This window comes from Bos grunniens, chromosome X, assembly GCF_055505025.1.
Source record: "Bos grunniens cultivar Pamir isolate PY7600 chromosome X, Bosgru_T2T1.0, whole genome shotgun sequence".
NCBI lineage: Eukaryota > Metazoa > Chordata > Mammalia > Artiodactyla > Bovidae > Bos > Bos grunniens.
In genome coordinates, this window is record NC_141194.1 from 89,970,614 (window position 1) to 89,985,180 (window position 14,567).

General features: G+C 44.7%; 1 protein-coding gene and 1 long non-coding RNA gene across 4 annotated transcripts in view; one reads left to right on the top strand and one right to left on the bottom strand.

Moving 5' to 3' along the window:
• Window positions 1-9,851, bottom strand: part of LOC147340878 (uncharacterized) — a 46,998-nt gene extending 37,147 nt beyond the window's left edge. The window contains exon 1 of the long non-coding RNA XR_015158612.1: window positions 9,714-9,851. This is a non-coding gene — a long non-coding RNA (uncharacterized LOC147340878). The remainder of the gene's footprint in view (window positions 1-9,713) is intronic.
• TCEAL1 (transcription elongation factor A like 1) lies at window positions 8,910-11,221 on the top strand. Of its 3 annotated transcripts, none has more exons than XM_086386970.1 (2): window positions 8,910-9,088; window positions 10,176-11,221. In XM_086386970.1, the coding sequence occupies exons 1-2, from the start codon at window positions 9,038-9,040 to the stop codon at window positions 10,665-10,667; spliced, it is 543 nt and encodes a 180-aa protein (XP_086243096.1). In that variant the 5' UTR covers window positions 8,910-9,037; the 3' UTR covers window positions 10,668-11,221. The 3 variants fall into 3 exon arrangements, with proteins under 3 accessions (XP_086243096.1, XP_086243097.1, XP_086243095.1); XM_086386971.1 differs by lacking the exon at window positions 8,910-9,088 and adding an exon at window positions 9,205-9,312; XM_086386969.1 differs by lacking the exon at window positions 8,910-9,088 and adding an exon at window positions 9,603-9,798.
• Window positions 11,222-14,567: the final 3,346 nt, after the last annotated feature.

Consider the following 14,567-nt stretch of genomic DNA (forward strand, 5'->3'; position numbering starts at 1 on the left):
CATTCTTGTCTGAGAAATCCCACGGACAGAAGAGCCTGGTGGGCTCCAGTCCATGGGGCCCCAAAGAGTTGGACATGACTTAGCAACTAAATAACAGCAAGAACAATTCGACAATGTACTGGAAATCTTAATTAGTTCAATTAAGGCCAGGGGAAAAAGTGTGTAGATGGGGAAGGAAGTAAAACTGTCTTTATTTGCAGGAATATTATGAGTATGTATATAGAATGCCCTAAGAATCTATATTGGACTTCCCTTGTAACTCAGTTGGTAAAAAATCTGCCTGCAATGCAGGAGACCTGGGTTCGATTCCTGGGTCAGGAAGATCCCCTGGAGAAGGAAATGACAATCCACTCTAGTATTCTTGCCTGGGAAATCCCATGGACAGAGGAGCCTGGCAGGCTACAGTCCATGGGGTCACAAGAGTTGGACACAACTTAGCAACTAAATCACCAAGCCAAGAATCTATATAAAGTTATTAGAACTAATAAGTGAATTTAGCATGGTCTTGTTGCAGCAAGAACAGAAATGAGTGAACAGTCCTCAGCACATACTAGCCAAACAGGCCTGCAAGAGTTAAACAATCTTGGTTATTCCTTAGCTATTACTACTAACAAACATTTGCAGCTAGACTTGTCCTTCACAAAGCTAACTACTCTCTGAGTCCATATAGATTATACTCTACACATGGCATTCTCCTCCTCCAACACCCTGTTGTGCATTCTGCATTTCAGAAAGAAGGTCCCAGGTCAATAACTTCAGGGACACCAGATCAAACAGTAAATTTTTGGTTTTTACTGTAACAGTAAAATTTCAGTTTATTTTACCAAACTGTAAAACAAAAACACTTGCTGAGTTGCCTGGTACCAGCTGTGGCTGTTTTGAAACTTTGCAAAGAAAAAAAAAAAAAAAAAGCAAGACTTTCATTGGAATATAAAAATCTCTCCAGTTCCCTAGAGAGAGGGGACATAGTTCTTGAGGCACTAGCCTGCTGTGTATTCCCCTTTGCCAGGCAAAGATAAAGCCATTTTTCTATTTCCTCCAAACTGTCTCTGCATTTTGGTAACCATCTCAGGATAAAAGGTAGCTATATATGAATCAAGTATATATCTTAAATACTGGAAACAGTCAATTAGAAGATGAAAAACTTAAATACCATTTGCGATAGTATATCAAAAAGAGTGGTCAGTAGGGATAAATTTTAGGAAATACATGAAGACTTATACACTGAAAACTACAATATACTGCTGAGAGTAATCACAGAAGACCTAACAAATGACAAAGTATACCATGTTCATGTTTCAGAGAACTCAATACTGTCAAAGTGGCAATTCTCCCCAGATCTGTATACTCAGTATAATTCCAATTAAGTTCCCAGCTGGCTTTTGTGTATGTGTGAAAATTGACAGGCTGATCCTAAAATCTGTAAGCAAATGCACAGAATCTGTAGCAGTCAAAGCAACCTTGAAAAAGAATATCAGAAGACTGGCAATAACTGACTTTGAGCTTTCCTATAAAGCTGTAGTAACCAAGACAGCATAGTATTGGCAAAAGGATAGGAGAGGAAATACACAATATGTGTGTCTGTCATTCTTGCTGTTCAGTTTGCATGTTGCATTCCCTGCGCCCCATGAGCACCAAATTCCAATGGAGCCTTGAATGGGAGCTTAGCAAGACTCAAAGCAAGAAGCTGGTAATCTGGTTACTTTTATGACTGCTGAGAGCCTGGAGAGGCCACCCTCTTGATTCCACCCAGAACTTACTTTTAACACATAGTCCCATTCCAAGAAACACAAATGACCAAGAAATCCAACCATATCCTTTCTGACATACATTGTGCGTCTGTGCTTAGTGCTCAGTCGTGTCTGACTCTTTGCCACCCTTTGGACTGTAGCCTCCAGGCTCCTCTGTCTATGGGATTCTCCAGGCAAGAATACTGGAGTGGGTTGCCATTTCCCCCACCAGGGGATCTTCCTGACCCAGGGACTGAACGCGCATCTCCTGTGGCTCCTGCATTGCAGGCAGATTCCTAACCCACTGAGCCATCAAGGACATATGTTACCTCCTTGTATTTGCCAACCACTTACTGTTAAAAATGATGACAAAGAAAAGATAGACCAGCAGTTGCAATTCCATTTTACATGTGTAGAATGTGCACATGTGCGTGTACCAAAAAGTAACATAAAAACAGTTGAGTGAGTTTTGTGCAACATTTCCACTGTTCTGTTAAGAAGTAAATAAATATGCATGTATGAGCTACAAAATGTGAATTATGCAATTTTGGTGATTTTGAATATGAGTCAAGCACTCATGTATTTGCATTTAACAATGATATTGTAGAATACAGACTGTAAAATTTATGGTAATAGTTAAAATTTTCAACTTTACTTGGAATAACATTAAATAATAAATAAAAAGCACAATGTCAAGGTCAACATCAATGATCATGATATCAATAGCATGTAGCTATGATATGATGTGATGAAATGGCACTTTATCCTGTGATCTTCCTCTCCACACCCATAATCCCAGTTTAACCAAGAGAAATACATGAGACAAATCTCAAATGGACAGTCGTTCTACAAATACCTGGCTCATACTTATAAAAATCATCAAAGTCAGTAAAAGTCTGAGAAACTGTCACAGCTAAGAGGAGCCTAAGAACATGACAACTCAAAGTATTCTGGATAGGATCCAGGAGTAAAAAGGGGCATTATCTAAAAAAAAAAAAAAAAAGTAACTAACTTTGAATAAAGTATGCTGCTGCTAAGTCGCTTCAGTGGTGTCCGACTCGGTGCGACCCCATAGACGGCAGCCCACCAGGCCCCACCATCCCTGGGATTCTCCAGGCAATACTTTAGTTAATGACAATGTATCAATGCTGGTTCATTAATTACAACATATGTATTATATTAATGTATAAAGTGGCTTCCCTGGTGGCTCAGTCGGTAAAGAATCCTCCTGCAATGTGGGAGACCTGGGTCCAATCCCTGGGTCGGGAAGATCCCCTGGAGAAGGAAATGGCCACCCACTTCAGTATTCTTGCCTGGAGAATCCCATGGACAGAGGAGACTGGTGGGCTACATTCCATGGGTCAGAAAGAGTCAGACACCACTGAGTAACTAAGCACAAGATGCTCCTTGGTACAGAGTATTTGGGAATTCTCTATAGTATCTTCTTAATTTCTCCGTAAATCAAAAACTTCTAAAAAAACGAAGTCTATTTAAAAAACATCAAAAGAGGGACCACAGGGGAAAAGCTTTATATTTTAATATTTTTAATAGCACTTTCTTCCTTACTTTTTGAACAAATGGACTTGTATTGTCATTTTACACTGGGCGCCACAAATTACATAGCCTACCATGCCTCTGTCCCTACCTCTATCACCCAGACCTCAAAAAACTAGGGTTGATTTGGACCCTCTTGAGAGTTCAAGACGCCAAGAGTGAGTAAGGCTGTGAGAATGCTGGGGCTCAGGAGGGAAGAGTTCTGTGCTCTAAGTTCATCTGGATTCTGAGAAAGGCAGCAGCCACCAGTCTGGAAAGGCCCCCAGTCAGGCGAAATGGTGTTCCTAAGAAAGACCCCTTCTCACTCCACTCTGGTGGACAGTGTGGACTCAGAGCATCCTGATCTAGAAGGGACCGTGTTCATTGTTCTACCACAGCCCCTGAGACCACGTTTCAGGGAGAAGGAGGAGGATACAAAGGCATGGAGAAGGGTAGAAGGCAGCCAGCCTCCACAGCCCTTCAGCCAGTGACAGCCCAAGCCCTGCCCAGCCAAGAGCCCGCTACTGCGTCCTTCAGTCCAGGTCTGCACCTGCCTTCCCTTCCCATGAGTGTCTCCCAGAAAACTGAGGTGCCACCCCACCTTTCTTCAGAGCCCCTTCCTTCTTTCTCTGGGCATCTGCAAGGGTGTGTGTGTGTGTGTGTGTGTGTCCCTTCCTCATTTCTCTGGACATCTGCAGTGTGTGTGTGGGCGTGTGTGTGTATGTGTGTCCTGGTTCAGTTAGGATGAGGCCAGAAGCAGAAGAGAGGGGGCTCCTGTCACTGCACTTCCCACCTGGCTATTCCCCCTGGGGCGGGAGTAGGGGAGGCAGGCCTGGGAGCCCCAGGCTGGATGGGGCCTGCTACAGTCCCAGGAAGCAAGTCTGGAGATCCAAGTACTGACATGGGTGTCATTAGGAAGGAATGCAGAGGCGGTAGCAGCAGGGGGAACCTCTGGGCTGGAGAGAGCAGAATTCCTCAAGACCATCTCCAGACAGATGGGCCCTGCAAAGGCAAACCAGACCTCCATGGAGTCTGTGCTGGAGAGGGGCTCTGCAGGCAAGGGTGAGGGGGACTCTGTATCTGCCACACAAGTGCAGTCTCACCAGGGAGCAGGAATCCCTGAACCAGAGACCTACCCTGGGCTTCCTCAGAGCTCCCAGAGAAAGGCCACGCCCCTGGAGACTGTTGTCATGGCAGCAGCTGGCAGGGGCTGACAGTCTTCCCCATTGGCCTGCATGGCTGCTCTGCCTGCCTTCTGGGACCTTCAGCTCCTGCTTCCTGAAAAGGCCTCTACTGTCCACCTTGACTGAGAGTAAAAATGGCTACAGCCCACTGCCCAGTAGCAGTTTTACAAAGTTGTTAAAGGTTCAGTGTCTCATGTCACATTACCAGGGTTTAAATCCCATCTCTGCCACTCACTGGGCTTTCTTGGTGGCTCAATGGTAAAGAATTCACCTGAAATGCAGGAGACGGGTCCCTGGGTCAGAAAGATCTCCTGGAGAAGGAAATGGCAATCCACTCCAGTATTCTTGCCTGAAGAATCCCATGCACAGAGGAGCCTGGAGGACTACAGGCCATGTGGTCACAAAAGAGTCAAACACGAAATGATTGAGTGACTGAACCACTGCTACTCACTATTATCTGTTTCCATGGGAACAATTTGTAACCTCCCAGAACCTGAGGCATCTCACTTTCAAAACGGAGTTCCTTAGACTAAACTCTTACGGGACCCTAAATCAGCAGTATCAAATCAAATCCATGGGAAGAATTATTTCATCATCATCACCTTCCCTCCCCCCATATGAGCCAAGTAGCAGACCACATTCCTTTGTACCAAATGGTTGTCACCATGGCAGAACCCTCTTCATCTTATCCTCTCAAAGGAACCCCAAATTATCTACTGTCAGGAAGAGACTTAGAGCCAATACAAAGACACTGTCTTCATTCCTTCTTTCTGGTTCTAATTCCTCATACCTCCCTGTCTGCCCTCCATGTTTACCAAGTTCTCATTAAGGGTTAATTTACATTGGTTTGGGAGATTTCAGAGGCAACCATTAGCTTCTATCAGCTCTCCAGGCAAGACTAGAGTGGGTTGCCATTCCCTTCTCCAGGGGATCTTCCTGACCCAGGGATTGAACCCAGGTCTCCCACATTGCAGGTGGATTCTTTATTGTATGAGTCACAGCAGCAGAAGGTAAATCCACCCTAAGAAAGGAAAGGAGGGGGGTTGGTCTGGCAGGGCATACTCCTGGCTGCCACACCCAAAGGGAAAAGGAATTTATTTTTTTTCATTAGAAGTCAGAGCTCTTTGCTGAGGATCTCCCTTAGATCTTTCCTGAGCTTGCTGAAGTTATCATCCCATTTTGTACTAATAGTGTGCTATAAACTAATATTTTGTAGCTAATGTACTGAATCTGGATTCAAAGAATGAGGAAGTGAGTCTTACAGACATTTAACCCAGAAAAATACAAGCTTCTGCACTTGGGTTAAACTAAACTTATAGACTGGTGGTACAGTGGATAAAGAATCTGCCTTCCAATGCAGGGAACATGGGTTTGATGCCTGGTCTGGGAAGATTCCACATGCCACAGAGCAACAAAGCCTGTGCACCACAACTACTGAAGCCCACATGCCGAGAGCTTCCACTCGACAACAGGAGAAGCCACCACAATGAGAAGCCTGCACACTGCAGCAAAGAATGGCCCGAAATCACTGCAATTAGAAAAAGCCGACATGCAACAATGAAGACCCTGGTCAGTTAAAACTAAGTAAATAAATAATCTCTTTAAAAGAAAATCTAAACTGATTTACAGAAGTGCATTAATAGGGATTGGGGGGTTCTCAGCTGATTGTAACTTAAAATGGATTCAACTGTGTGATATGGCATCCACGAAATCTAGTACGATCTTAGGATGCATCTGTAGATATAACTCAGCTATTCTAGAATGAAGGATGTGGCCAAATCCTTCCATGCTACACAAGGAAGGAAATTCAGTATTTTCAGACATTTATAAATTCAGGAGCATGTAGGATGGTGAGTGACTTTGAACAAATATATCACATTAGAATGAGCCAAAATACCTTGGGAAATTAAACTGAACCAAAAAACAATGAGAACATAATTGTTTAAAGATTAAATGAGATAGCGTATGTGACAGTGCTTAGTGCAATGCCTGGCACACATGTTCAATTAATGTTAATAAAAAAGGATGATAATTAGTAGTATTATTAGTATTATCATACTATCATTAGTTACTATTATTACAGTTAATACTTATAGAACGCTTTCTATCTGCTGGGCACTACTCCAGGTCCTTTACATATACTGACTCATTGATTCCTCTTACCAGTCCTATGAGGTAGGTACTAATTGTCTCCAATTTTGCAGATGAGGAAGTAGAGTCACAGAAAACTCGAGAATATCGCACAGTGTCTCACAGGTGGGCAGGGGAAAGAAGCAGAATGTTAACTTTGCCAGAGTTAGGCTGTCAAGGGTAAATGGCACGTTTGTTATTTTATATGTTTTTGCGGACTTCTCAGGTGGCGCTAGTGGTAAAGAACCCACCTGCAAGTACAGGAGATGTAAGAGACTCAGGTTAGATTCCTGGGTGGGGAAGACCCCCTGGAGGAGGGCATGGCAACCCACTCCAGTATTCTTGCCTGGGAAATCCTGTGGACAGAGAAGCCTTGTAGGCTACAGTCCATGGGGTTGCAAAGAGTTGGACATGACTGAAACAACTTAGCACACATGCACACACTTCTTTTGTAACACTCCAGAAGAGAGAACCAGGACCAATGTGTGTAAATTACAGGAAGGCACATTTCAGCTCAAAGAGGGGGGAATAGGGGGTACACTGAATGATTAGAACTGTCTGAAATTTCAGTGGGGTGTCTTTTAAGGTAGTGAGTTCGCCATCACAGGATGTAAGGGAAAAAAAGATAAAAGAATAAATGAATGGGGTTCCCCTTGGAAAGAAACCATACAAATGATGAAGTCAAATCTTGGTGAAATGGATAAAGGGACTTCTCTGGTGGTTCAGTGGTTAAAAATCTAGGCTTCCACTGTAGGGAGAAGATCCCTAGTCTGTGGGTTGGATCCCTGGTCCAGGAACTAAGATCCTGAAAGCTGTGTGACCTGGCAAAAAAAGAATAAAGAAGGTACATTGAAACTTGGTTTAAAAGACATATATTGGGACTTCCCTGGTGGTCCAGTGGTTAAGAATTTGCCTGCCAATGCACAGGACACAGGTTCAATCCCTAGTCTGGGAAGATTCCACATGCCATGGAGTGCCTAAGCCCATGTGCTTTAGAACCCATGTTCTGCAGCAAGAGAAGTCACCGCAATGAGAAGCCCTCATACCGCAACTAGAGAGTAGCCCCCGCTCGAAATAACGAAGACCCAGTGCAGTCAAAAATACTAGAAAAATAAATACATTTTTAAAAATTAAAAAAAGAATCAGTTGGGTTGCCATTTTTTTTAAGACATAAAAAAATAGAAAAGTAAAACAGTTATGGAAAGGATATAAAGGTAAATTAATATTTAGCTGTTTTGATGCTTCTCAACACAAAGTAAATTAGATGTTCAAGAAAAGTGACTAAAAGCTCTTAAAATGGGGAATTCCACATATGAACTTCTGTTTGGAAACTTACTAGACCACCTAGGATCCTCACAGGTGTAATGGTAACCTACCCTGAAAGTGTAAAATACAGCGAGGAGAGGTATAGTCTGCTCTCTGGAAGAAAGGGCATCTGCATGATAAAGTGGCATCTAGGTTGGTGTGAGACGCAGGTATGAAGTTGAATATCATAAAACATCATTAGATCCAAAAACATATGCTTGTAATAACTGTGTTAGCATGATTTTAATCCTGCTACTGTGTGCAGTCCACAGAATTATTGCATAGTTTAATATGAATGTCCTCTGTGCTGAATCTTTTGAGTTCCAGCAAATTCTTACTTCTATTATAATTACTGAACTGTATATATATGTAGAGTACATATATACAATATGCAAATACATACATATATATATATATAGTAATGCCATAGTGTTAAGTCGTTCAGTCGTGCCCGACTCTTTGGAACCCCATGGACTGCAGCCCACCAGGCTCCTCTGTCCGTAAGATTTTCCAGGCAAGGATACTGGAGTGGGTTGCCATTTCCTTCGCCAGGGGATCTTCCCAACCCAGGGATTGAACCCATATCTCCGCACTGCAGGCAGATTCTTTACCGACTGAGCTACAAGGGAAGCCCATTAATAATGCCATGTTCTCTATCAAAAATGCTCCCATTTCAGATAATCAATGTTTTCAAACTATTTGTACTTAGATGCATGAATGTGCATTCTGACTTATGAAAATCAAAGTACTCAGTCTTTTTAGATTCACGTTTTTTACAAACTTTACTTTATTCTAGAGTTCTAGAACTGAATGATTACTAATTTAGACTGGCGCTTCTGTTTGTGATTTAGGTCTAGAGACTCAAAAAATCCTGAAGTCACGGAAAAGTGAAAGCTTATTGTCCACGAAAATGACAAGACATGAGAGTCATTTTGATAGCACCTAAACGGACATGATTGAGTTATGGATGTGGATTAAAACTGGAAGAGGTGGCATATGATAGTGACTCATTAAAGAGAAACAGTCCAGTTTCAGTGCAGGATCTGAACTGTTAGGGAAATAATGGGCCTTGGTAGCTGATGACAGGAGAATGAGGGAGAGAGGTGTTATCAAGGGAAGAGACAGAGAGGAAGAGGCAATAACCCTCAAGACTGGATGCTGACCGTCTCTGGTAACCAACAAAAGGCACACATAAACAAAAGAGAGGTGAGTGACGATGTCTAGTGTGTCGGGGATCAAGAAATACCGGCTGGTTGCGGCAGCGCGGCCGCCGGTCAGAGTGGTAACCGGGGATCTGAGCTCGGCGGTGACGCGCGGCCCTCACGTGACCAGAGCCCGTGTCTGCCCAAGTCCTTCTCGTCCTGGTCCTTTTTGCCTGTCCAGACACCATATGCCTATCGCCCTTTGGACGAGGGGAAAAGCAGAAGAAAGTAAGTCCCCTTCGCCCTCTTAAATCGGTGTGAGTGTTGGTGCTGCCCAGTAACCTTTGGGGTTGGGATGGCACTGAGTCCAGGCGTTCTCCCTGCAAAACCCCGCCCCCGCGCCCCCATTTCGGTACAAAAAATGGTGGTCTAGAGAGTGGGCTGGGGAGGTGAGTGGATCCCCCAGTCCGGGAAGACAACACGGGCGTTGAGAAATAGTTTCTAAGCAGACCTTCGCTTTCACTTCCCGCCTGAATAGAAATGACGAGCGTTACTGGGTAGGGGCGGGGTGGGGGGGGAGGACGAAGCTTTCAGATGGAGCAGGGTGGGGGCAGGGGAATACGGGGGGGCGGCGGCCGTTGCCCAGAAAAGGGGCGTGTGTCAGTTTTTCCCTCCTCCCCGCCCCCTACCCTGTCTCGGCGACAGTCTGCAGCTCCGCAGGTCACAGCGGGGCACCTGGAGGAGAGGCCGCCTCGGAACCAGCCGCCGGGAGAGGTCCAGATAGGGGAAGGGGTGGGCAGCGGGCCGGGATGGGGTGCGAAGGAGGTTGCTGGAGGGAGCCGGGTCCACGGCACCGCCGGCCCGCTCCGCCCCGGTCCCTGCGGGAGAGGCCTGTGTGGCAAGGCCTGCCGGGAAGATGGTGGGCTTTCGGAAGGAGGGGGCGACAAGGTGGCGGGGGTTGAGAGGGGAGCCAGACGCGGCGGGCTCCCGGGGGCCGGAGAGCCCCTCCGTCAGCGTAGTTTGACGGACCCGGGCCCAGACTGGGGAAGAGGCAGGTATTGGAACTCGTGGGCGGGGTCTTAGTCCAGGCAGCGCGTATTCTGACTCGCCTCTTTCTTGTCTCCTCTGTATCACCGTGCTTTAAAAAAAAGACCATCCTGAACATGGAAAAAGCCTGCAAAGAGCCCGAGGAGCAGCCACAGAGCTCGCCCAAGGCGGATGAAGAGCGGCCTTCTGTGGAGCCGTCTCCCGAAAAGTCGTCTCCGGAGGAGCAGTCTTCGGAGGAGGTGTCCTCGGAGGAGGAGTTCTTTCCCGACGAACTCCTTCCTGAGCTTCTTCCCGAGATGCTCGAGTCCGAGGAGCGCCCTCCTCAGGAGCGCCTGTCGAGGAAGGACCTTTTTGAGGCGCGCCCTCCCATGGAGCAGCCTCCCTGCGGAGTGGGCAAACACAAGCTAGAAGAGGGAAGCTTTAAGGAAAGGCTGGCCCGCTCCCGCCCGCAATTTAGAGGGGACATACACGGCAGAAATTTAAGCAACGAGGAGATGATAAAGGTAGCAGAGGAGATGGAAGAGATGAAGCGAGTACGAAACAAACTGATGGTCATGCATTGGAAGGCCAGGCGGAACCGTCCTTATCCTATTTAATGTGTTCGGCTTTGAATTTTGTTTTGCCTGATGTATTATTACTTGAACGTTGCTTTTTCTTACATACCTTACAACGTCTTCCTAATCTGAACTTTTTGTGTGGCTTTGAGGTATTTCTCTTGTAACTGGCATAAAATTGCGTCTCACCCCCATCTGCAAGACATCCTCTTTCTATCATGTCTTCTCCATTTGCATGGGAAGATGCACAGTATATATTGTGGAGTGGAAAAAAGCAATTTTCAAAAAGTATATGTAGTATCCCATTTTTGTAAAAAGTGTATATTTATATATTAATATGCAAAGAAAAAACTCAAAGTATATACTAAAGAGGTTTAACAGTGACTATCTGTGTGGTAGGATAACAGGTGGTTTGTTTTTTCATTTTTGCTTCATCTGAATTTCTCATTTTCTCAAGATGAACACATTTTACATGTGTTACCAAAAAAAAGACAATACAATGGGAAAAATTGTAAAGCAATGAAATAATTTGTCAATCAGCTTATAAACATAATGTGGCACTTAATAAATACTTTTCAGAACTTTAAAAAAGAAAAGTAAATCCCCTGTTTTTTTCCTGAATCTCTTAGACAGAAATGTAAACCAGGTACTGTACTCACATTTGTTTAAGGGTATTGTTTTCCTACTTAAATAGGAATAAGATGATTTATTATTTATGGTTTATTTATTACGGGGCCTCAGTGGAACCAAGTGAGGTGAAGGTCATGTGAGCTATATTTTTTCCCCTACTGGCACAGGCTGGACCCATCCCCTATAGATTGCCTTCACATACTGGGGATGGTACCCAAAGGTCTTGTTTGCACTCACAAATCCTGTGTGATGCCAGATAAGTGCTACATACTCCTCCTGTCCTGCTGTTCTCTTTCCTGGATACTGCCATGTCTGCTGGCTATAGCTGCCCCTTCTCCTGGATCCTGCTCCTTCCGTGGCCCCCATCACAGCTGAGGTACCAGAGTTCTCCAGGTGCATAGCTTTACTGATCGCTCTGGAGTCCCTTCAGGACCAAAGCTGAATGAACCGTCTCTTAAGATATATGAAGGATGCCCCTTCTCTAGCTTTAATATTACACCTATCCAGGTGGATACCATTCCAGTGCTGCTTAAAACCTCTTAAGTCTCATAGAATTCTTAGCAAAATAGCCCTTTTCTCCCGAAAGCCTCCCTTTTCTCCATTGGACGCAAACATGAGTTCACCTGGGCTTGGAGAAAAAATTGTGAGCCAGACACAATGCTATGTGCCTAGAATTGGAACCCCCCTCTTTCAAATGATTTCCAAGGATAACTATGGTTGTAATTCTCCAATACTTGTCTTAGGGTGAGTTCTCTCCCAGAGGCTTCTGGCAGGCTTGCCTTACCAATTCCTCTAATTTGCTCAGTATGTATAAGAGGAAATTATGACTTAAGCTCAAGCTAGGATATTACCCATCTGCCCCACCCTACACCAACAAGAAACACGCAGAAATACTTTGTAAGTCATTAAATTACTATATGTCTGTATCAGATATGATTTCTGTGTTAAACTTGTTTGTAAAAACCTAAAATTTTGTTTTACTGACTGTATTCACTCTAGAAACACAGACAGTGGTTAATAATTTCTCAGAATTGTAACCCAATCATGAACCCAGTCTGTCTGATGAACTACATAAGCTTCAGTGTGTTCACATCTCTAGAAAGTATAACTTGCAATTCCAAAGGGTCTGGGAGAGGTACTGTTTCCCCAAATTCAACGGTAAAATTTAAATATTTCAGGTGTCAGTGTTTCTCCTATAAAATAAGCAGAGACCTGGGCTCTAACCCAGACCCACTAAATCTGCTTTTCTGTTTATAAGCACATAAGCTAGAAAGTGACTGCTAGGTATATACAATATATTCCTAGTTTTAGTAAGGATAAATTATGACATAAATAGAAGTACAGATGATTATAAGAAAACTAAAGAGGTAAAAGCCTTGTCCAACCATATTTTTAAATAAGGAATTAAAAATTCCTTATTTTTTAAGGAAAAATCAATTTTACTACATAAAATTTAATTTGGGGGGGAGGCTTCCCTGGTGGCCCAATAATTAAGCCTCCATGCTTCCAATGCAGGGGGCATGGATTTGATCCCTGGTTGGAGAACCAAGATCCCACATGTGGCATGGCACAGACAAAAATAAACAAAAAGTTTAGATTTTTTTGCAGCAAAGCAAGACCATATACAGAATAAATATGGTATAAATAAATAAAAACCTAAGAGAGTTGACAAAACAGCAAGATGTATTTTCTATGACTGACATTTTGTAATGCCTTGCACTACTTCCTCACAATATGAGTAAAGTACATCAAAAATAAGTTCAAAGTTCTTTGGTAATCAGATCTCAAAGTGGTAAGCCAGTCCTGTGCCCTTGATTTTGCTTTTAATTTTTTCACTGTGTGATGCCATTTGGAGGATCTTCATGTCTTCAGATCATTCCTCAAGATTATGGTAGCCTGATGATGCTGATTGGGCTGGATTCTGGCTGGAGTGAGATGAGAGTCCAGCAATTCACCAGTTCTATATGACAGGATGAATCTAGCTCCCTGGACAGGATGTGGAAGGGCTCCCCCAAGGCACACCACTCTCCAGGGTGGTCTGACATTGGTTTCTCTGCTCCAGCCTGCAGCAGGCACCACTCTTCTAGGCTGAGGCCCAGACTGTCCTAGACATGCATACCTGGAAGACAACGACTGTCCCCATTGCAGGTCAGAGCACTTTGCCTCTCCTTCCTTCTCCCTCCCTCTTTAGAGGAACCTTCTATAGGGGAGGAGATAAGCCCAAGGATTCCCAACTGGAAACACTGGTTTCTGGCCTGGGCCTAACCAGGTAACTTAGGGCTGAAGCAGAAGGGCCTGCCCCTTCTGTCAGAGTCCAGTGAAGTACCCGCCCCCCATCCCGAAATGGAATTAGACCTCAGACAAGACCTCACCCATCCCTCTCCCACTCACCTTGCTCAGATTCCCGGAAGGGCCTCAGATGTGCCCTGGCCTGTTTGGGTGGTTCTATGGTGACTTTAGGTCTGTGTGTGCTGGTGCGGCGCTTCTGATGTTTGCGTCAGCCCAGGCCCAGAGGTACAGGTGCCCCCAGGTAAAGGGAGCTTCAAAGGCCTGTGGTCTGACAGCTCAGGAGAAAAGAGGTGTCACTCCTGTGTGAACACCCCTATGCACTGCAGTACCAGGGGTCAGGGCAGTCAGGCTGTGGGTTGGTGTGAAAACATTTTGGAGGTGTTGATGGTGGAGGGTCAGCAGCATCCAGAGCCTGGTTGTCTGGGCCTCTCACCACTTCCCTGCTCACACAGAGGGCTCACATCCCTGTCACATGTCCAAGAAGCTACCAGCCGCCAACTCCAGAGCACAAAGCATTGAGGGTCCAGGACCCTGGAGAGAGCTGTGTACTAAGCAGGATGCCCACAATGCCTGGGAGTGGGAGCCCCTCTGGTGAGGAAGCATAGAGGGATCAGGTTCAGGGTTCTTGCAAAATGCCCAGAGACTGCTCCCTTTCCCATTCAGAAATACAATTATTTTTACAAATGAGGAAGATTATACAGATAAATAAGAGGTAGACTGTGTGTTCTCAGATTTATCTGAATCAAATTCTGCATTCTCCCCAGTCTGCCTCCAATTTAGATTGCAGCTTTCTGGGGCTTAGGGAATAATTTATTTGGATTTGCTAAGTATGCTGTCCTTGTTGGTTTGTGCATTTGGGTGAGTTTCCACACTACTATCTTTTTCCAGGTGGAAATGTCCAATAGGCAGTTAGATATGGAAATAGGGATTTTGGCTTGTGGTATGCAGTGCATCCCAGAAACTCAGCGGTTAAAGAATCTGCCTGCAATGCAGGAGACACAGGTTTGATCTCTGGGTGGGGAA